This window comes from Nycticebus coucang, chromosome 10, assembly GCF_027406575.1.
Source record: "Nycticebus coucang isolate mNycCou1 chromosome 10, mNycCou1.pri, whole genome shotgun sequence".
Taxonomy (NCBI): domain Eukaryota; kingdom Metazoa; phylum Chordata; class Mammalia; order Primates; family Lorisidae; genus Nycticebus; species Nycticebus coucang.
In genome coordinates, this window is record NC_069789.1 from 102792776 (window position 1) to 102814263 (window position 21488).

Below are 21488 nucleotides of genomic sequence, written 5' to 3' on the forward strand. Positions count from 1 at the left end.
ATATTAACAAATGGAAGAACATACCATGCTCATGGCTTGGAAGAATCAACATTGTTAAAATGTCTATACTTCCCAAAGCAATCTACCTATTCAATGCCATTCCTATCAAAATACCAACATCGTACTTTCAAGATTTGGAAAAAATGATTCTGCGTTTTGTATGGAACTGGAAAAAAACCCGTATAGCTAAGGCAGTTCTTTGTAACAAAAATAAAGCTGGGGCATCAGCATACCAGCTGATATATGGGATTGTACTACAAAGCCATAGTGCTCAAGACAGCATGGTACTGGCACAAAAACAGAGACATAGACACTTGGAATCGAATTGAAAACCAAGAAATGAAACTAACATCTTACAACCACCTAATCTTCGATAAACCAAACAAGAACATACCTTGGGGGAAAGACTCCCTATTCAATAAATGGTGTTGGGAAAACTGGATGTCTACATGTAAAAGACTGAAACTGGACCCACACCTTTCCCCACTCACAAAAATTGATTCAAGATGGATAAAGGACTTAAATTTAAGGCATGAAACAATAAAAATCCTCCAAGAAAGCATAGGAAAAACACTGGAAGATATTGGCCTGGGGAAAGACTTCATGAAGAAGACTGCCAGGGCAATTGCAACAACAACAAAAATAAAGAAATGGGACTTCATTAAACTGAAAAGCCTCTGTACAGCTAAGGAGACAATAACCAAAGCAAAGAGACAACCTACCCAATGGGAAAGGATATTTGCATATTTTTAATCAGACAAAAGCTTGATAACTAGGATCTATAGAGAACTCAAATTAATCCACATAAAAAAAGCCAATTATCCCATATATCAATGGGCAAGAGACATGAATAGAACTTTCTCTAAAGATGACAGACGAATGGCTAACAAACACATGAAAAAATGTTCATCATCTCTATATATTAGAGAAATGCAAATCAAAACAACCCTGAGATATCATCTAACCCCAGTGAGAATGGCCCACATCACAAAATCTCAAAACTGCAGATGCTGGCGTGGATGTGGAGAGAAGGGAACACTTTTACACTGCTGTGGGACTGCAAACTAGTACAACCTTTCTGGAAGGAAGTATGGAGAAACCTCAAAGCACTCAAGCTAGACCTCCCATTCGATCCTGCAATCCCATTACTGGGCATCTACCCAGAAGGAAAAAAATCCTTTTATCATAAGGACACTTGTACTAGACTGTTCATTGCACCTCAATTTACAATCGCCAAAATGTGGAAACAGCCTAAATGCCCACCAACCCAGGAATGGATTAACAAGCTGTGGTATATGTATACCATGGAATACTATTCAGCCATTAAAAAAAATGGAGACTTTACATCCTTCGTATTAACCTGGATGGAAGTGGAAGACATTATTCTTAGTAAAGCGTCACAAGAATGGAGAAGCATGAATCCTATGTACTCAATTTTGATATGAGGACAATTAATGACAATTAAAGTTATGGGGGGGAAGCAGAAAGAGGGACGGAGGGAGGGAGGTGGGGCCTTGGTGTGTGTCACACTTTATGGGGGCAAGACATGATTGCAAGAGGGACTTTACCTAACAATTGCAATCAGTGTAATCTGGCTTATTGTACCCTCAATGAATCCCCAACAATAAAAAAAAAAAAAGAAAAAGAAAACACTGTGGGTAGTCAGTATTAAATTGGAACCAGGGGATCGACATATGTGTGCACATTTGGTAGTTAAAATCAATGGGAAAAAAGCAAGTAGGAGAGGGCAGGAAAAGTGTGGTAAGTTCACACCTAATAGGTATAATGACGGCTACATTCTAAATTAAAAAACACATATATAGACTGGCTGAAGGAATGATAAAAATAAATTCAACCCTAGGCTTCCTACAAGTAACTCAGTATAACTATGACGACACCCATAGAGTGGAAATGAAGGATTAGGAAAAAAATATTTCACTCAAATGGAAATCAAAAGCATGCAAGAATAGCTAGACTTCTATCAGAAAAAGTAGAATGTAAGTGAACAAACATAAGAAGACTAACAAGGTCTTAATAAAGATAAATGGGTGAATTTAGTGAGAAGATATAGTAATTCTCAACATATATAAACACCTATCACTAGATCATCCAAATATATAAAGCAAACATTTTTAGAATTAAAGGAGAGAGAGACCCCAGTACAAGGAGAGTGGGAACTTAAATACCACACTACAAGCATTTGTCAGATCATCTAGACAGAATCATTGAACACACAGGCATAACTCAACAAACATAATTTTTAAAATGTGACATATCACACCAATAGAATGAAAAGCAAAAAATACAAGATCTTCTCAATAAATGAATCTATTTCACAAAATTCAACATCCCTTCATGATAAAAATTCTCAACAAACTAGGCATAACAGCAACATAATACTTCTATGTAATAAAAGCCATTTAGGACAAACTTACACCAAACATCATAGTGAATGGGAAAAGGTGAAAGTCTCTTCTCTAAGAACTGGAGCAAGACAAAGATGTTCATATTCACAATTTTTTTTTTTTTGGTAGAGACAGAGTCTCAGTATGTCATACTCAGTAGAGTGCCATAGCAGCACACAGCTCACAGCAACCTCCAGCTGTTGGGCTTCAGTGATTCTCTTGCCTCAGCCTCCCGAGTAGCTGGGACTACACACGCTCACCACAACGCCCGGCTATTTTTTTGTTGCAGTTTGGCTGGGGCCGGGTTTGAACCCACCACCCTTGGTATATGGGGCCAGCGCCCTACTCACTGAGCCTCAGGCGCTGCCCCATATTCACAATTTTAATTTCACAGAGTATCAGAAGTCTGACATTGAGCAATGAGGCAAGAGAAAGAACTGAACAGCATCCACATTAGAAAAGAGAAAGTCAAATTACCTCCATTTGTAGACAATATAATTTTATATACAGAGAAACCTAAAGATGCCACCAAAAAATCTCTTAGAACTGTTACAAGAACTCAATAATGTTTCAGGTTACTAAATCAACATAGAAAAATCAGTAGTATTTCTATATACCAGTAACAAACTAGCTGCAAGAGAAATCAAGAAATCATTCATATTTACAATAGCTACCAAAAAAACTTAAGAATAAATTGAACCAAGGGGTTAATAGACCTCCACAACAACAAATAAAAAACATTGATGAAAAGAATGAAAGCAAACCAAAAATGGAAAAATACATCATGGTAATGAATAAAATGAACTGATACTGGTAAAATAATGATCCTACTCAAAGCACTCTACAGATTCAATGCAATCCAAACCAAGGTACCAGTGAAGTCCTTTGCAGAAATAAAAATAAATCCTAAAATGTGTATGTATGCACAAAGACTGTCATATCCTGGGCAAAAACAAGAAAGCTGGAGGAATGATTTTTAAGTATACTATAAAACTATACTGATTTTTAAGTATACTATAAAACTATACTCATCACAACAGTGTGGAGTTGAGCTAAAACAGACTGATAGTCAAATGGAACAAAATAGAGAAGCCAGAAATAAATCCATGTTTTTACATAACCAGGTGGCATTTTCAAATTTTCCAAGAACACATATTGGGTAATGGACACCCTCTTCAATAAATGGTGCTGAGAAAACTGGATATGCATATGCAAAAGAATGAAACTAGACCCCATCTCCCACCATATGCCAAAATCAACTAAAACATAGAGTGGAAATCATCTATTTTTAAGCTTAGGTTCAACTAAGTATGGACAGCTATGTAGCAATATGATTGAACAAAAAAGAGTCTGATCTAATGCTAATCGACTGAATGGGGAAACCCAGCAAGATCTGTATCTCAAGATTCTTCTTGGCCCCTGTAAGCATTCATTCCTTCATTACAGGTGCAGGGCAGAATTCTCTCTGGATGGGGGTTCTTATGTCCTACAGTCAAAAAATATAGGTCAGATATTTTCTTTATGTCCAATTTTTACACAAAAAAATATATAAGGTTTTAAAATTGCCTTTCAGGGAAATGAGATTTGGTTTTTATGAACCCCCCTTGGGAAGAGATTTTTATGAACCCCCTTGGGAAGAGATTTCTATGGAGAACTCCAAGGGAAAAAAGGATTTAGAGGGCGGTGCCTGTGGCTCAGTGAGCAGGGCACCGGCCCCATATACCGAGGGTGGTGGGTTCAAACCCAGCCCCGGCCAAACTGCAACAAAAAATAGCTGGGCGTTGTGGTGGGCGCCTGTAGTCCCAGCTACTCGGGAGGCTGAGGCAGGAGAATCGCCTAAGCCCAGGAGTTGGAGGTTGCTGTGAGCTGTGTGACGCCACGGCACTCTACCGAGGGCCATAAAGTGAAACTCTGTCTCTACAAAAAAATAAAAAATAAAAAAAAAAAGGATTTAGAGATAGGAAGACAGAAATCAAAGAAGAAAATTGGTTCTGAGGTCTTTACTTGGGGTTTACTTTACTTTACTTGTTTCCAGAGATGCAACACACATTTTTGTATTTTCGAAACACACAGAGAAAGTGAGTATGAGACACTTCACATAGAAAGAATGTAACTTGAGAAAGAATGTAACTTGCAAACATGGTTACTTTCTGAGAAAGAATGTAACTTGCAAACATGGTTACTTTCTAAATCTTTCCCACTGTTTCAATTGCTGCTGTTCCTAACAGAAGGAACATTATACAAGGTGTATTTTTCTCTAAAATATATTTGAATATTTCCAACATCCTCCTTTTTTTTTTTTAATTGTTTGTGATTCATTGAGGGTACAAAGAATTAGTTTACACTGATTGCATTTGTTAGGTAAAGACCCTCTTGTAATTGTTTCCAGTCCCCAACAGGTGTGCCATACACCATGATCCCCCATCCCCTTCTGACCTCCCCTATCTCTAACTCCTTATTACCCTACTCCCCACCTTGTATTAGATCTACTATCTTCATATTAGAATTGAGTATATTGGAATCTTGCTTCTCCATTCTTGTGATGCTTTACTAAGCAGAATATGTTCCAACTCAATCCAGGTTAATACAAAAGATGTAAAGTCTCCATCTTTTTTGATGGCTGAATAGTAATCCATGGTATACATATACCACAGCTTGTTAATCCACTCCTGGGTTGATGAGCATTTAGGTTGTTTTCATGTTTTGGCAATTGTCAACTGAACTGCAAAAAACAGTCAAGTTCAAATGTTCTTATAAAACGAGGGGAGGGGCAAGATGGCCACCTGATAGCAGCTTCCCAGGGAAGCTCCTGCCCAAAAGGAATGATAACATCCAGAAAAAGCCCAATTAAACTGAATACTGGGAGCCCAGCCGAGAGAAAGATGATAACTGCAGGTCACCTCTGCTAAGGTAAGCTTCGACTCCAAGAAACCAAGCTTCAGGTACAAAATTCATCTGGAAGGAGGAGTATCTGTCCCCTCCCCCAAGAAAGCTCTGGTTTTTCTTTGTTTTTCTGTCTCCTTTCTTTTCTCTCTTCGTTTGCTCCTGAGGGTTTTCTATGGACAAGCCATGAACTGTGGACCTCTTGCCTCAACCCACAAGTGAGTGCTATGGGAAATGAGGACTACTTCCTCAGAGGGACTTTCTGTGACTCCAAACACTCTCTTGCTAGGCAGAAATATCAAACTGAGATCTTCCCTGCCATTCTGAACTTCCAGTACACCCTTCCCCCCTTACCTGATGAACCAGAAGTCTAACCCCTGCTGAGACTGAGGGAGGAAGTTCTTGAGAAATGCTCCCCCTCCCTGTCTGCTGAATGAAGTGCCCCCAGGGGCAGCACCGAGAACCCCTACCAGGATATCCACCGGCAGCCCCGTGCCCCACGCCGGGTCGGGCCTCCATACTCTGGCCACGGCCAGGGACTCGCTGGTGGCCAAGCGGCACCCACACGAACCTCGGTACTCCCACCCCAGCCAGGGATTTGCTGGCAGCCGCGCGACATGACAACCTGCATCCAGCACCCCAGGCCTCTGCATGCCCTGGCCTGGAACTACAGGAGCCACGCAACCCGCCTCCTCCCTCCCGTACCTTCCCTGCCTCCACACCAGCCCACTTGTCTGGCCAAAGACTCTGGTAGCCTTGCACCCTGCCTCTGCAAGGAGCCCTTCTCCTGGTCAGAGACTGCTGGAGCCTTGGGCTCTCTGTGCCAAAGTCACTGGCCTCCAGGCACTCCCAGAACCGTGTACACCACCCCCCGCCATGTTGCTGGATCCCGTGGGTCACACTCCAGAGCTGCTCCCACAACCAGAACTGCCTGGCTGGGGTAACCACAGAGGACCTACACAGGGTCCCTCCCTACAAAGATCCAGCAACAATAGAGTGATCCCACTAATCTTGGAGAGACAACTCCCCAACTCTGAGGATGACCAGAGGCAATGGTGAAAAACAATCATGAGGCCAAAAAACTCTGGCAATATGAATAATCAGAGTATATCAATTCCCCCAAGGAACAATAAGGCAGACACAGCACAAGATCCCATGCATAAACAAATAGGTGAAATGTCAGAAATCGAATTCAGAATCTGGATAGCAAATAAGATCAAATTAGAATTCCAAACAGTAACCCAAAAGATGTCTCAAGAATTCAGCGAATTCAAAGACCAAATGACCAAAGATTTTGACACATTGAGACAAGAAGTTGCATCCCTCAAAGATCTGAGAAACACAGTAGAATCCCTCAGTAACAGAATGGAGCAAGCAGAAGAAAGGATTTCTGACATTGAAGACAAAGATTTCAAATGCTCCCAAAATCTAAAAGAGGAAGAGAAATGGAGGGCAAAAACAGATCACTCTCTCACAGACCACTGGGATAATTTGAAGAAAACCAATATTCGTCTTATAAGGATCCCCAAAATCGACAAAGTGGCTTCACAAGGCACAGAGTCTCTTCTTCATGAGATTATGAAAGAGAACTTTCCAGACATGCCAAGAGATTCTGAAATTCAGATAGCAGACAGTTTCAGAACACCAGCATGACTCAACCCGAATAACACAACCCCCAAACACATCATAATCAATTTCACTAAAGTTAATATGAAGGAGAAAATTCTGAAAGCAGCCACACGAAAGAAAACCATAACCTACAAGGGGAAGAATATTAGAATAGCTGCAGATCTCTCTGCTGAAAACTTTCAAGCTAGAAGAGGATGGTCATTGACTTTTAATCTTCTAAAACAAAATAACTTTCAACCCAGGATCCTGTATCCAGCTAAACTGAGTTTCATTTATGATGGAGAAATTAAATACTTTAATGAAATTCACATGTTGAAGAAATTTGCCATAACTAAACCAGCTCTCCAGGATATTCTCAGACCTATCTTCCATAAAGACCAGCATAATCCTCCACCACAAAAGTAAACTCACCCAGAAACTTTTGATCAAATTCCAACTTCCACAGTTACAAAAAGATTAAAAATGTCCACTGGACTCTCAAATGGTTTATCAATATTCTCAATTAATGTGAATGGTTGAAATTGTCCTCTAAAGAGGCACAGGTTGGCTGACTGGATACAAAAACTCAAGCCAGGGAAGTGGAGACAAGATGGCTGACTGAAGCCAGCTTTCCACAGAGGCTCCCGTCCAGAAGGAGAGTTAAAGGACAGAAATCTGGTGAGTAACCTGGTGGATTAGAGCTGCACCAAGAGAGAAGGTTGAAGAACGGACATCAACCCTGCTGAGGCGAGCTGCAACCCAAAGGATACAAACAAAATGTACAAAATCCATCACCAAGCAGACGGGAGTCCCCTCCCCCATGAGAATAGCTCGGATTATGCCAAAACAAATGAGCAGAGTTCAAAAGTCCTCCCATTATACTCCACAGGAGAGACCATGGAAAAACTGGACCTACTTCCCCTACTAGGGTGACATGGCACTCTCCTGACAGGCATAAACCTGTGTAAAACTGTATATATTCTCTACCTGCAATTCTGAGCCCCAGAAGTCCCCTCCACTCTCACTCTGAGGTCTGGAGGCCTGTCCCCCAGGAGTCCAGATTCTTGGGTGTTTTCTCAAGGGGTGTGGACAGGGCCTGGACTACAGCTGGTCAGTGCTGATTCTGCGGCACAGGAATCAGGAGAGGATGGTCGGCTGAAAGGGAACCATGCCAGAGTGGAGGTGCCCCAAGGCGCAGAGCAGCAGACGTTTTGGGCAACAATCTCATTCCCAGATATTCCAGAGTCACACCCCCTGTCTCTCTGAGCAACCAGAGAAGGCTGGGCATCTTCTCAGGTGGCAACCACCATGGAACAGATCTGGGATGGAAACACAGGCCCTGTGAGTAAAAGGTTTGCCTGAGGTGGTACCAGCCTGGGTGGAGCGCCAGGACTAGAAAACACACGTGCAGAGCTGACCCAGAGGACTGCTTTACAGAGTGTTGAAATCTCCAACTATCATAGTGGAAGAAGATATCATATTATTCAAATATGTTAGGGAAGTTTCTAGGCAGATCCAACCAGCCAGAGATGCCTGGAGTCTTCTCTCCCCATTCTCACTGGGCCTGGTTGCACAGAAGCTGTTACTCAGCTGCCATCTTGCTCCAGAATCTTCTCCAACACCTAGGGTTTGTTTTTAAATTGAGGAGTATTTAGGTAAGGTGCATAAATGTTAATTATTGAAATCTCTTCATTTTGGGTGTTTTCATTGACACATATATAGTGTCCCTCCTTGTCTTTCCTTATTTTTGTTGGTATAAATCCAATTGTATCTGTAAATTGGATTGCAACCTCTGATTTTCTCTGATTTCCATTTGCCTAGATTACTGTTGTCCATCCCTTCACCTTGAATCTTGTCTTATCCTTTTGGGTAAGATGAGTCTCTTGGAGGCAACGGATACCTGGCCTGAGTTTTTGTATCCAAACAGCCAAACTGCGCCACTTTAGAGGAGAATTTAAGCTATTCACATTCATTGAGAGAATTGCTAGGAATGGTAATGTTATGGCTGTCTTCTTTTTCAAAAGTCCAATGCATATTATGAATCCTTTCACCATTGTGGAAGCTAGGTTTTGTTCTTTAAATTCTGGCTAAGTTAACTTTGGTGGTAGACCATCATGCTGGTCATTATGAAAAATGAGTCTGAGTATTTCCTGGAGATCTGGTATAGTTATGGCAAATTTCTTCAACATGTGTAAGTCTGTAGAGAATTGAGCATTGTATTTACAGTAACATGTAAAGGATTGAACATCATACTTAACTATAACAGTAACAATCTCAAAACTCATCTGAGGAATTGCTGAGAATAAGACATTCTCCTAGCAAGCCTGGAAATCTCTTATCACTTGGAGGCAAGCCACCAAGAAACTCAGTAATCCCAGAGGAGCAAAAATCAGTCCTGCAGTAGTAAGGCTGATGTTAAATATCAAGCATTTTATGGCAATCCTTGAAGGATTAGTGGGAGAAAATTGCATGTAGTCTTTTTGGAAATCATTTCCTTGAGTATATAACTTTTTACCACCTTTTGTTAATCCATATGAGATCATTTTCTTGAACACATAGCCCCTTGAAAAAAGCACATGGTCCCTGAGCACGCAGCCCCTGCATGTCTTTGCTTAGTAATCTTTCTGCCCATTATGTACCTTCTCAATAAAAGGATTCTGCAAGAAGTGCTCAGGACTATCCTGCACCTATGGTTAGCCTCACCTCTTGCAGTTTGTACTATCAATCCATGTCTCATGTGATCATTTATGCAGTCATGACAAAAGTCAGTAAAGTATTTGACCATCACAAATGAAACTCCCTTTAGCAAGATACAGGATCCTAGGCTGAAAGTTGTCTTGTTATGGAAGGTTAAAGGTTGATGACCATTCTCTTCTAGCTTGAAAATTTTCAGATGAAAGATCTATGATCATCCTCATATTTCCCCCTTAGTAGGTAATACTTTTCTTACATCTGGCTACTTGCAGGATTTTCCTCTTTGTGTTAACTTTGGAAAATTTAATTATAATGTGTCTAGGAAATGCTTTATTTGGATTGAGAGAAAAATACACCTTATACAATGTGGCTTTTCTCAGGAACAGCATCAATTGAAACAGTGGGAAAGAGGATGCTTCTGAGGTCTTTATTTAGGGTACTGTTTTCCGAGACCCAACACACATTTTTGTATTTTTGAAAGGCACAGAGAAAGTGAGTATGAGACTCTGAGAAAGAATATAACATGCAAACATGTTTACTTTCTAAATCTTTCCCACTGTTTCAATTGATGCTATTCCTGAGACAAGCCACATTGTATAAGGTGGATTTTTCTCTCAAATACATTTGAATATTTCCAACGTCCTCCTTTTGTTGGGAAATTTTCCTTATTGAGATTAAATTTACAGGGGTGGCACCTGTGGCTCAGTAGGTAAGGCACCAGCCCCATATACCAAGGGTGGTGAGTTTGAACCCAGCCCCTGCCAAACTGCAACAACAACAAAACAAAACAAAAAACCCAGGCATTCTGGCAGGTGCCTGTAGTCGCAGCTACTTGGGAGGCTGAGACAAGAGAACTGCCTAAGCCCAGGAGTTGGAGGTTGCTGTGAGCTGTGATGCTATGGCACTCTACCTGGAGGGTGATAAAGTGAGACTGTCTCTAAAAAGAGAGAGAGAGAGAAATTAAATTTACAGTCATCTTCTTACAAAAGCAGTCAGACTCAAAATGGACTCACAGTGTGAAAAAATAATAATAGCAAATAGAGCTGGGGAAGGTCACGCAGAGAGGTCGCTCCTGCTTATTGCCTACTAGCAAAAACTATGAACAAAGTCTCTGAAATACCCAAGGCTTTGCCTAAAGGGCATCACAAACTTACACAAAAATACCTCTGCAAAGACATCTGTGCAGGAGTTGCCTGTCCCACCTCTGATGGGCATCACCCTTGTTATTCATCTGTCTAATCATGGATAATTATTTCAGAACAATTTTGTAATCCTCAAGGTTTTTTTTAAAGTTTATCTTCCTATACCTCCCGGCATATGCACGTATGGTTTACTACAGCACCCATATGTCCATTGCAATGCTCTCTTCCCAAATAAATATCTTTCTCTTCTAGAGAGACTCTTTCTGTTTGTCATCTGTGTTGACATTCTGCACATATGTGGCACAGACTTACTGACCTCCAGTTAAAGCTAAAACCAAGATCTCTCCCCATATCTTCCTTCCCTCAGGTGCAACTCAGATTCTAACATGGTCTTGACAACACCGAATACTCTCTTCTGGTGAAATAATTTTGTCTGAATTACTATTGTCATACTTTGGGGTTACCTTCTTTGATAGTTTGGTGAGTTTGGGAATAATATATTGTGATAGTCTTTTGTGCCCAGCTAACTCATTGGATTATTTTTGAAAGCAAGGAACATTTGACATTTGGTTCACATCAATTGTAACTTTGGAGGCTACTCTTATTAATACTATGAACCAGTCATTTCTGAGAACAGCAAATGATAATTTTTTATTTTCATTTTCCCTTACATAATAGAATGAAGTAGTGACACCCCTTTCCATTTGGAATCATTTGCCACCACATTTATGCATGTAGATTTATACAAATTTATAATATTTTCCTAATTGGAGACAATTAAAAATTCATCCTTAGGCCTTTTCCTTATGATAGGGAACCTGTTCATGCTCTGTGGCAAAAATATTTTGCTTATAAATATATGCCTTGTTCTTGCTAAGGAACTAGCAAGAACATGAAACTAACTTTGTCTTCCTTGATAAAACTTCATCTTATGCTTACAATAATACATCATACTTAAACCAAAATGTTAGTTAAATTACAAATGGATTTACAGTGGAAATGTAGTTTACAGTGGATAGTAAAAATATTGTCAAAACTTACAGTGGATTGTAAACATACTGTCAAAACTCACAAAGAGCATACAAAAAGACAGGAGAGGACCCCTTACAATGAACATCTCTGAGTAATTAATTGATATAGAAATTGGCAGTCTCCTTGGCCCCTTATCTGCTAATAGGAAGACATATATGTAAACAGAGGTTGTGAGATAGTGGAAAGAAGAACATGGCTCTACCATTTACAGAATCTTATTGAAATAGGCACTTTTGACTTAGGTGGGAGGTGTACAGAGAACAAGCCTAGGAGTTCTGCTTGTCTCCTGATACTTGTTTAAAAAAATAACAAAGGTCAAGAGCTACAGAGAGAAGGTCATATGGCAGCAGCAAGTGAGATTTTCCCTTCGACATTGGCTAAGGTACAAGATAATATTGCCTGGATTATAAATGGCAGTGTCTATGGCATTTGATTCTGGGATTTGGGTGGGTATTTCTACAGCACATGTAGCATTTTAAAAGCTCTGCCTTCATGTGAATACACACACACACACACACACACACACATACACACACACACACAGCCAGACTAGAAAGGAGGGTAAGGGAAATCAGAGAAGGAGGGGTGAAATTACAGAATATATTGAGAATGTTAGGAAGCAGTGACAAAGGGCCTGAGAATAGAGGGCAGCAGAGAGGGAGGGAGGCTGTGTCCGGTGGATAAACCAAAGACCTCATCTAAGTTAGAGCAAATTGAAAGAAAAACAATTGTTAAATATCAACCTCTTATGCTACACATGTGAAAATAAAGGTGAGGATGATGAAATAACCTTCCAGAATTACAAGGTGGCTTTCCATGGTGGTCTAAGAACAGTTGGAAGTCAGGGAGGAAATAGAAAGTCTACAAGTGGGGGTGAGGGAATGAGAGGTAGGCCACAAGGCTGAAGGATGTGGGAGGCAATTTTTTTTTTTTTCTGAAGCAGAATTTGCATGCGGAAGGTAATTGTCAGTTGGAAAAGAGAGGAAGTCACTACAGCTACTGAGGTTTGCTGAAATCAGAGATCAAACAACAGCTCTACAACTCAGGTTCCATCTCCCAAGGAAATGCTGCTTCTGCCATTTCAATTGTTAGCTGTTCTCCTCCCAGGTGCTGACAGTGAGGATGGTAAGAGCCATACTGGCAGCTCCCTGCGGTTTTGCAAGGGTATTGGGTAACAGTAAGCTGCACTACCCAAGTGCACTAGGAAAAGAGAGGTCTGAGCCCTGCGGTCTCCATCTGTCTTCTGCCTCTCTGGGTATTGGGGATGGAGCCTCAATCCCCAGGGCAGTCACATGTGTCAGCCTTTATGTGTTCTTCAGCATCCAGTCATCTGGATCTTTTCCATTTCCATTCCTTCTCACTCCCTCCTGCTTGTCCCTTTCTCTTCACAGGCTTCCAGGGACCAACTTCTTACCATGTCATCCAGATCTCATCCTTTGCCAACAGCACCTGGGCACAAAATCAACTTTCAGGCTGGTTGGACAATTTGCAGATTCACGGCTGGGACAGTGACTCAGGCACTGCCATATTCCTGAAGCCCTGGTCCAAGGGCAACCTCAGTGATAAGGAGGTTGCTGAACTGGAGGAACTATTCCGAGTCAACTTATTTAGATTTATTCAAGAAATACAGGCTCGTGCCAGTAAATTCCAGTTGGAATGTGAGTTCAAAACTCTAAATTGAAAAGATTCTGAAGGGCTTTCTTCTCTCTCTTTTTGCAAATTACTAATGTCTCTGGTCCTCCTCCCACTTTCTGCTCTCCCCAGCTGTGTGCACACTCTCTCCTAGAGCTGTCCGTCCCTCTGACTCTGCACCTCACACCATATGCAGATTCTGGCCCCTCTGAGAGATCAAGGCTCCATGTTACCAACCCCTGCTTTGTCTTATGTGGACCTGGCTCCTCAAGGGCCTTTATTCCCTTCCTGTCCTGAGTGGCCTGCACTGTGGCTCCCTCCTTTAATCTGCCTCTTCAGCCATGTCCTCCCTGCACTGCTCTTGCTGTGGTCCTCCGTCTCACGCTGAAGTGCTGTGCTCTGGGCTGCCTCACACTCTGTCTCCCTGCCCACTTCTACTACACCCCTCATACCTTTATACAAGAAATACAGGCATGTGCTACTGAATCCCACATGGAATGTGAGTACACAACCCTGACTGGAAAATTCTCGAGGATTTTCTTCTATTTTTGCAAATTTCTAATGCCTCTGACCCTCCTCCCACTTTCTGCTCTACCCAACTGTGTGCACACACTCACCTACAGCAGTCACTCAGGCTAACTGTGCACCTCACATCTTATTGCATATTCTGGCCACCTCTGACTCTTCTCTGAGATCCACGCTCTCAGTAACCAACCCTTGCTTTGTCTTTTTTTTTTTTATTAAATCATAGCTGTGTACATTAATGCCATCATGGGGCACCATACACTGATTTTATAGATCGTTTGACACATTTCATCACACTGGTTAACATAGCCTCCCTGGCATTTTCTTAGTTATTGTGTTAAGACATTTACATTCTACATTTACTAAGTTTCACATATACCCTTGTAAGATGCACCGCAGGTGTAATCCCACCAATCACCCTTGCTTTGTCTTATGTTGAACTGGCTCGTCAAGGGCCCTTATTCTCTCTCTGTCCTGAGTGACCTGCACTGTGGCTCCTCTTCTAATCTGCATCTTCAGCCATCTCCTCCCTGCACTGCTCTTGCTGTGGTCCTCTGTCTCATGCTAAGTGCTATGTTCTGGGTTCTCCACCCCCAGTTCTACTATACCACTTACACCGTCCCAATTCTCTTCTTTCTGGAAAGCTCTAAATGCTAAATTGGGGTTGGGTCATCATTTCATATCCATGGACTTCATCCCAACCAAACTCTAATATCCTAGGTCCTTTTCCCATGGTTGTGTTTTTCATTCATGTTTTGTAACTTTTCCCCTGTTTTCTTTCTTCCTAGACCCCTTTGAGATCCAAGTCAGAGGAGGCTGCGAGCTACAGTCTGGAGGTTTCATAGTAAGCTTCGTGAGTGGAGCTTTAGGAGGACTGGATTTCCTGAGATTTGACAATGATATATGTGTGCCTTCCCCAGAGGCGGGCAGCAGGGCCCAGCATGTCTGCACATTAATCATGGACTATCATGCTGCTGTTATTCGGAGGAAGCTCCTGTATGAAACCTGCCCTCGATACCTCTTGAGTGTACTCGATGCAGGGAAGGCAGAGCTGCAAAGGCAAGGTGAGTCCTGCTCTCTACTTCCCTTCCCACCTCCTGCTCTAAGCTTAAGCCTAGGAGATACCCAAGAAGGATAGCAGTTAAACCAAGGGTTGTTTGCTTCCAACAATCATGGAAGGGGTCACTGTCCAATCTTGTGTGTTTCTGAGTCCCTATCATCTCAATTCAAGTCCTGATAAGATACTCTCGCTGCCCTTTCCTGCTACAGTGAAGCCTGAGGCCTGGCTGTCCAGTGGCCCCAGTCCCGGGCCTGGCCGTCTGCTGCTGGTCTGCCACGTCTCAGGATTCTACCCAAAGCTCATACAGGTGATGTGGATGCGGGGTGAGCAGGAGCAGCCGGACACTCAGCACAGCGACCTCCTGCCCAATGCTGATTGGACATGGTATCGCCGAGCAACCCTTGATGTGGTAGCTGGGGAGGCTGCCGGCCTGTCCTGCCGGGTGAAGCACAGCAGTCTAGAGGGCCAGGACATCGTCCTCCACTGGGGTGAGAAAGAACACAGTCCAGGCTGGACATGGGAGGAGGCACAGAGGGAGGCACTTGGGAAGGATGGGGCTTGACAGGTGAAGAAGGAGAGAGAGAGAGACTGGCACACACTTTCCATCAGGAATAAAAATAGAGGAACCAAGACATGGAAGAGGTTAAGTATGAAGGACCTGCAGATTGTGTAAGTTGGTGCTACAAGGATTACAGGATGGTGAATGGAATCAGGAATATAGAGAGGGAGGTAGGGATGACCACACATTGGAAGCAAGTGAATGGTGGTGCTGGCACACAGGTGTGTAAGGATGCCAGAAGATTCAGGGCATGGGATGGAATGTGACATTCTTTTTTCCTTTACCAATTCCCAGGACAACCCACCTCTATTGCCTTGATCTGTTTGGCAATAATAGTGCCCTCTGTCATCCTTTTGCTGTGCCTTGCATTATGGTATATGAAACATCGGTGAGTTTGGGGTTTTTTTTTTATCTTTCTTTTCTGTCCGTGCTCCCACTCTTTTTCATCATTTTATCTATTTCATTGCTTCAGTCACAATCTGTCCAGCAGACCATTTGCCCCCACAAATGTTGAGATATATTTTTAATCCTGTAAAAATACACAAAACAAAATTTACCATCTTGACTATTTTTAAGTGCACAGTGGAGTGATGTTAACTGAATTCACACTGTTATGAAGCAATCTCCAGAACTCTTCCATTCCTGAAAACTGAACCTCTATTTCTATTAAACACCAATTTTTCATTTCCCCCACTCCTAGCCTCTGGACAGGAGCATTGTACTTTCTATATCTTTGAATTCGCCAACTCTAGAAACGTCATGTAAGCGGACTCATACACACGTATGGTAACTGTCATTTTATGACTGGCTATTTCACCTATTGTAAGTTCCCCAACGTTTATCTGTGTTGTAGCCTGTGACAAGGTTTTCTTCCTTTCTGGGCCTGACACATTTAGATCATCCATTCACCCATCTGTGCTCACTGCACTTGCTGTTGTGGACAATGCTGCCATGAACACAAGAGTACAAATATCTCTTATGCAGAGCCCTGTATGTGTGGTTTTAACAGGTCACATCACAACACGCCTTGAGTCCTCACCGTGTCTTCTCTTCCATTTGGAATAAGGACCAAGAAGCCCAGGATCCCACAGTCTCAACCTAGGAGTTAGTTTCATCATATTTCATCAAATGATTGTCATATTTTATCAATGTGGATTCTCTGTACATTGTAAAAAATGTTATAATTGTAGTACCAGTAGAAAATGATTTTAAACAGTCAGCATAATATAAATGTGTATGAACAGTATGATCTATCACTTATATATTAAAATGTGAGAAAGAATGCCTCAATTTAAAAGAAATATGGTATGTACAATTTAATAGAGACTTCTCTTTGGCTTTCTATTTTTTAAGTCTGCTTCTGCCTAAGTATAATTTTTCAAAGTAAACTAAATGTACATGTGCTGAAATAACTATATTGCACAGCAGGGAATTTTTTATATAGTTTCTCTGTCTCTGCCTGGATGACTTTCTCACCCTCAAAGCCCAGTTGAGAAGCTTCTTCCTCTAGGACAATGGTTCTCAACCTTCCTAATGCCGCAACCCTTTAATACAGTTCCTGTGTGTCGTGACCCATAGGTTGAGAACCGCTGCTCTAGGAGGCCTTTCCTGCTGCTGCCATGCAAGAAACCCTCCTTTGTCTGGTATCACCCACAGACCCTCTGTACTCAGCATCCACAGCATTGCAGTTATTTGGTGTTTCTTCCTTTCCTACTTGCAAGGTCCTTGGGGGCAGTGCTGCCTGTTTGTGGATCCCTGGCAAGATCTCCTCCCTGCAAATGCATTTTCCCAGTAAAAATTATCTGAGTGCTGACCGTCAAGTTGATGGTCTTCTTCCAGAGTCATCTGCTTCCTTCCTTTTCTCCCTTTAGTTCACATTCTAGTTCTTCCTCTTCTTCCCAAACTATTTCCAACTTAGACAAAAATCATTCGAATTTTCTTATTTCTGCTCTAAACTTCTCTGAAATAAACCAACTTTGTCCCTCCCACAACTATAGTCTACATTCAAAGAGTCATGTTGGTAGAATATTGCTTCTCATTTTTCCAGTGAGGATGAGTGAGAGGCAGGGTGGGTGAGGAGTAATAGTTCAGGTGACTGGAACATACACAAGGAGAAGAATTAAGAGGGCTGTTCCTGTCCTTTGGGTCCTTGCTTGATGTCTGTGCTATATCAGTGCAGTTGTATTTTGGATTTACATTTTCATTTATTCATTGCTTACTTTATGGTTTTCTAGAACTGTCCACCTTAAAACATCCAAATTTATTTGTATTGAAATAATAAGGGGCCAGAAGATTTGTGTGTGTATATATATATATACACATTTTTTTTTTCCAGACTTAGGAATGGAGGTCAGAAGAAATAGAAGTTTTGGAGAAGCCAGTGGTACTAAAATCAATTTTCCTACCTATACATTTTAGGTACAACATGGTCTTTAGAATTTGACAAGTGTAGAAAATGGGTGCAATTACAGCTTTCTTCCCCTCTTCTGTTAGTACACCTGGCTACATCTCCAAATTACATTCAGCCAGCACATCTTACAGCACAACCATGCTCTTGCTATGTGCCATGAACTATGTAATGTGGACACAAGGGGTGATCTATGAACAATCTGCAGCAACTGTGCCTGGAACATTCCTAGAAAATCAAATTTCTAACCTCCCCCTCAACATACTGAATCAGAAAATATGCATAATGAGCATACGGCAGGCTAGGAGGTTCTCTCTGCTCTCCTCTCTCATTACATCAGGGAAAAGAAAGAGAGCCCAATCATATTGATGTGAGGAACCTATCTGGATTCTTTGCTTAGGGGACACAACTAGGCGGTGGTGGACTGCAGGAGACAGTAGGAGGTCTGGAGCTGTGTAGGACTGACTGACTCAGTAAGCAAGTGCCTGGTAGCTGGTGAGGACTGGCTGGCCCCCCACAGAGGTCTGGGTTGGGGAGGGGACCTTTCTGCAAGTTTTGGATTTCAGCAGAAGCTGCACATTGAGTGGAAATCTTGCAAGAGTGAACAGACTCAAACAATGTGCAGCAACTGAGTTTGAATACTGGGTGGAGTGGATTTACCAGCAGCTTTTCTGCTGGCTGGGCTGCCATTGTGGGAAGGCCTACGCTAGGTTTGTCTGCAGGGTCTTAGAACACAGCAGGCTCTGACACACCTGCTGAGATCTGGCTTCCACTCTTGAAGAGAGCTGAGTGACTCACACACACACCCAGGAATTGTAATCAGGGGGAACTGTGAGACTTGCCTTCTAAGGATTCTGAAGAGCTTTAAGACCCCTACCTGGCAGGGACCAAATGCTGAGGAAACAATCAGGAACTCACCTAGGGCAACTAAGTCAGGTTGGTAGGACCTGTACTCCTCAGAAATTAGAGAGCAGTGGCTGTCATGTGTTCTCCATCTCCTAACACCACAGCATCACCTGGTGTCCTGGAAATATATTACTACATATATATTCCTATCATAGTTGCTCTCTTCCACAAAATATATATATTTCTTTTTTTAGTATTTTTTTCTATTATTTTCTCTTCTTTGTTGATGAATTTACTGTTGTTGTTGGCTATTTTAGATTATTTTGTTTGATTTGTTTTGTTTTTTCTAACTTAGTTGTTTCTTTTTAATTTTCATTTTTACTTTCTTCAAGAGGTCTTATATTTTTGTAACAATATTTCAGCCTCATTTATTTTCTCTATTTTAATTATCACCTTTTTTCTCTCTTTCAGCAGAGACTTGTCTGGTTTTTACGTTTTCCCACAAAAACTGCTCATACAACAGCTAAGATATTCCCCCTTTTTTCCTTTGTTTCTATATCCCCTTTTATCTGATACAACTGTATTTTTAATTTTCCTTATCTATTCTTTGTTTTTCTCTTTTCTCTGAATGCTAGGGTGCCATGGTATTGGTCTGGCTGGGAAGTTACAGCAGTGCTCTGGCTCCAGGAGGTCAATAGATCATGATCTAGGGAATACTTCTATCTCTGGCCTTTGAGAAGACAGCATTGGCAAGCTTACTCTACTGAATTTTTCTTTTTCTTTTTCTTTTTTTTTTATTCTTTTTCTTTTCTCCCTCTCTCTTTTCTTTCTTTTTCTACATTTTGCAGAGGTAGGGTCTTGCTTTGCTCAGGCTAGTAAAGAGCTCCCGATTTTCAGGGACCCACTCAGCCCAACCCCCAAAATCCTTGAGTTCCTGGCATTGCCATAGAACCATAATGAACAACACTTTTTCTCCTATCACTCTCATTCTCTTTCTGTCCTCCTTCTCTCCTATTCTTCAATCCCTTCCTTTTATCTCCCTTCTTTTCTCTTTTCCTTCACTTTTCTGCTTTCTTTCTTCTCCTCCTCTTTCTCCCTGCTTGCTCTATAACCTTAAGCCTTATACCAAGAAACCACATCAACACCTAGGCTCTGAGATAAGGTAATTTAAAGTGAAAGAGGAAGTAAAAAATAACATTAGGGCAAGGGAGTGAATGAGAAGAAAACACACATAAGGAGGAACCAAAAGAAAAATTCTGGCAACATGAAAAGCCAAAACTGAACAACTCCCCAAGGGATTATGTGACAGGAACTGCAGAGGACTCCACCTATAAAGAATTAATGTAGTTGACAAAAGGGGAATTTAAAATATGGATGATAAAGACAATAAAGAAAATTGATGAGAAAGTGAAAAAATAGAACCAAAAACTAGATGAAAGACAAAGGAACATAGAAAGGATACGGCAGAGCTTAAGGAAATTAAGGAATCAATCAAAGAATTTGAAGATGCAGTAGAAAGTATCAATAACAGATTAGACCAGGGAGAAGAAATAATATCAGAGCTAGAGAATAAAGTTCAAGAGCTAACCCAGATAGTTAAAGAGACAGAAAAGAAGAAAGAAAGCAGAGCCATCACTCAGAGAATTACGGGACTTCATGAAGCAATTATAAATACTAATTATAGAGATACCTGCAGGGAAAGAAGATAATCCCAAAGGAAAGGAAACCCTATTGGAGGACAGCATAAATGAAAACTTCCCTAGTTTCACTAAAGATTCTGACACACTCCTTTCAAAGGGATATCGAACTATGGGTCACCTCAACTCAGAGCTTTTCCAAGACACATTGTAATGAACCTATCCAAAGACAAGACAAAAGAGAAAATTCTGCAAGCAGCCAGGAGTAAGCAATAATTGACCTACAGGAGCAGCTCCATTAGGGTGATAGCAGACTTTTCAATTGAAACTTTCCAATCCAGAAGAGAATGGTCATCTACCTTTAACCTTCTTAAACAAAACAATTTTCAACCCAGAATTCTGTATCCTGCTAAAATAAGATTCAAAATCAAAGAAGAAATAAAATATTTTGCTGATATACAAACATTGAGGAAGTTTTCCACAATAAGACCATCAGAAATCAAACCTCAACAAAATTAAAAGAATTGAAATTATACCTCATACGTTCTGAGACCACAAAGCAATGAAGGTGAAACTCAACTCTGACAAAAACATACATCCCCACAAGACTATGGGGAAAGGGCCAAGAAAGGGGAAGGGAAGGGGGAGGTTTTGGTGGAGGGAGGGTAATGGGTGGAGCCACATCTATGGTGCCTCTTAGAATGGGTACAGGCAAAACTTACTAAATGCAGAATACAAATGTCTACATACAGTAACTAAGAAAATGCCATGAAGGCTACATTGAACAGTTTGATGAGAATATTTCAGATTGTATATGAAACCCGCACATTGTACCCCTTGATTGCACTAATGCACATAGCTATGATTTAACAATAAAAATAAATAAATTTAAAATAAATAAAATAAAATCCTAAAAAAAAAAAAAAGGATTATACAACAGATCAATAAATCAAAAAGTTGGTTTTTTGAAAAGGTCAATAAGGGCGGCACCTGTGGCTCAGTTGGTAGGGCACCGGCCCCATATGCCAAGGGTGGCGGGTTCAAGCCCGGCCCAGGCT

General features: G+C 41.4%; 1 protein-coding gene across 1 annotated transcript; it reads left to right on the top strand.

Moving 5' to 3' along the window:
- Positions 1-12793: 12793 nt before the first annotated feature.
- On the top strand, positions 12794-16685 carry LOC128596267 (T-cell surface glycoprotein CD1b-like). Its single transcript, XM_053605903.1, has 6 exons — positions 12794-12889; positions 13156-13422; positions 14710-14985; positions 15191-15365; positions 15835-15928; positions 16550-16685. Exons 1-6 carry the CDS (start codon positions 12829-12831, stop codon positions 16640-16642), a joined length of 966 nt encoding a protein of 321 aa, XP_053461878.1. The 5' UTR covers positions 12794-12828; the 3' UTR covers positions 16643-16685.
- Positions 16686-21488: the final 4803 nt, after the last annotated feature.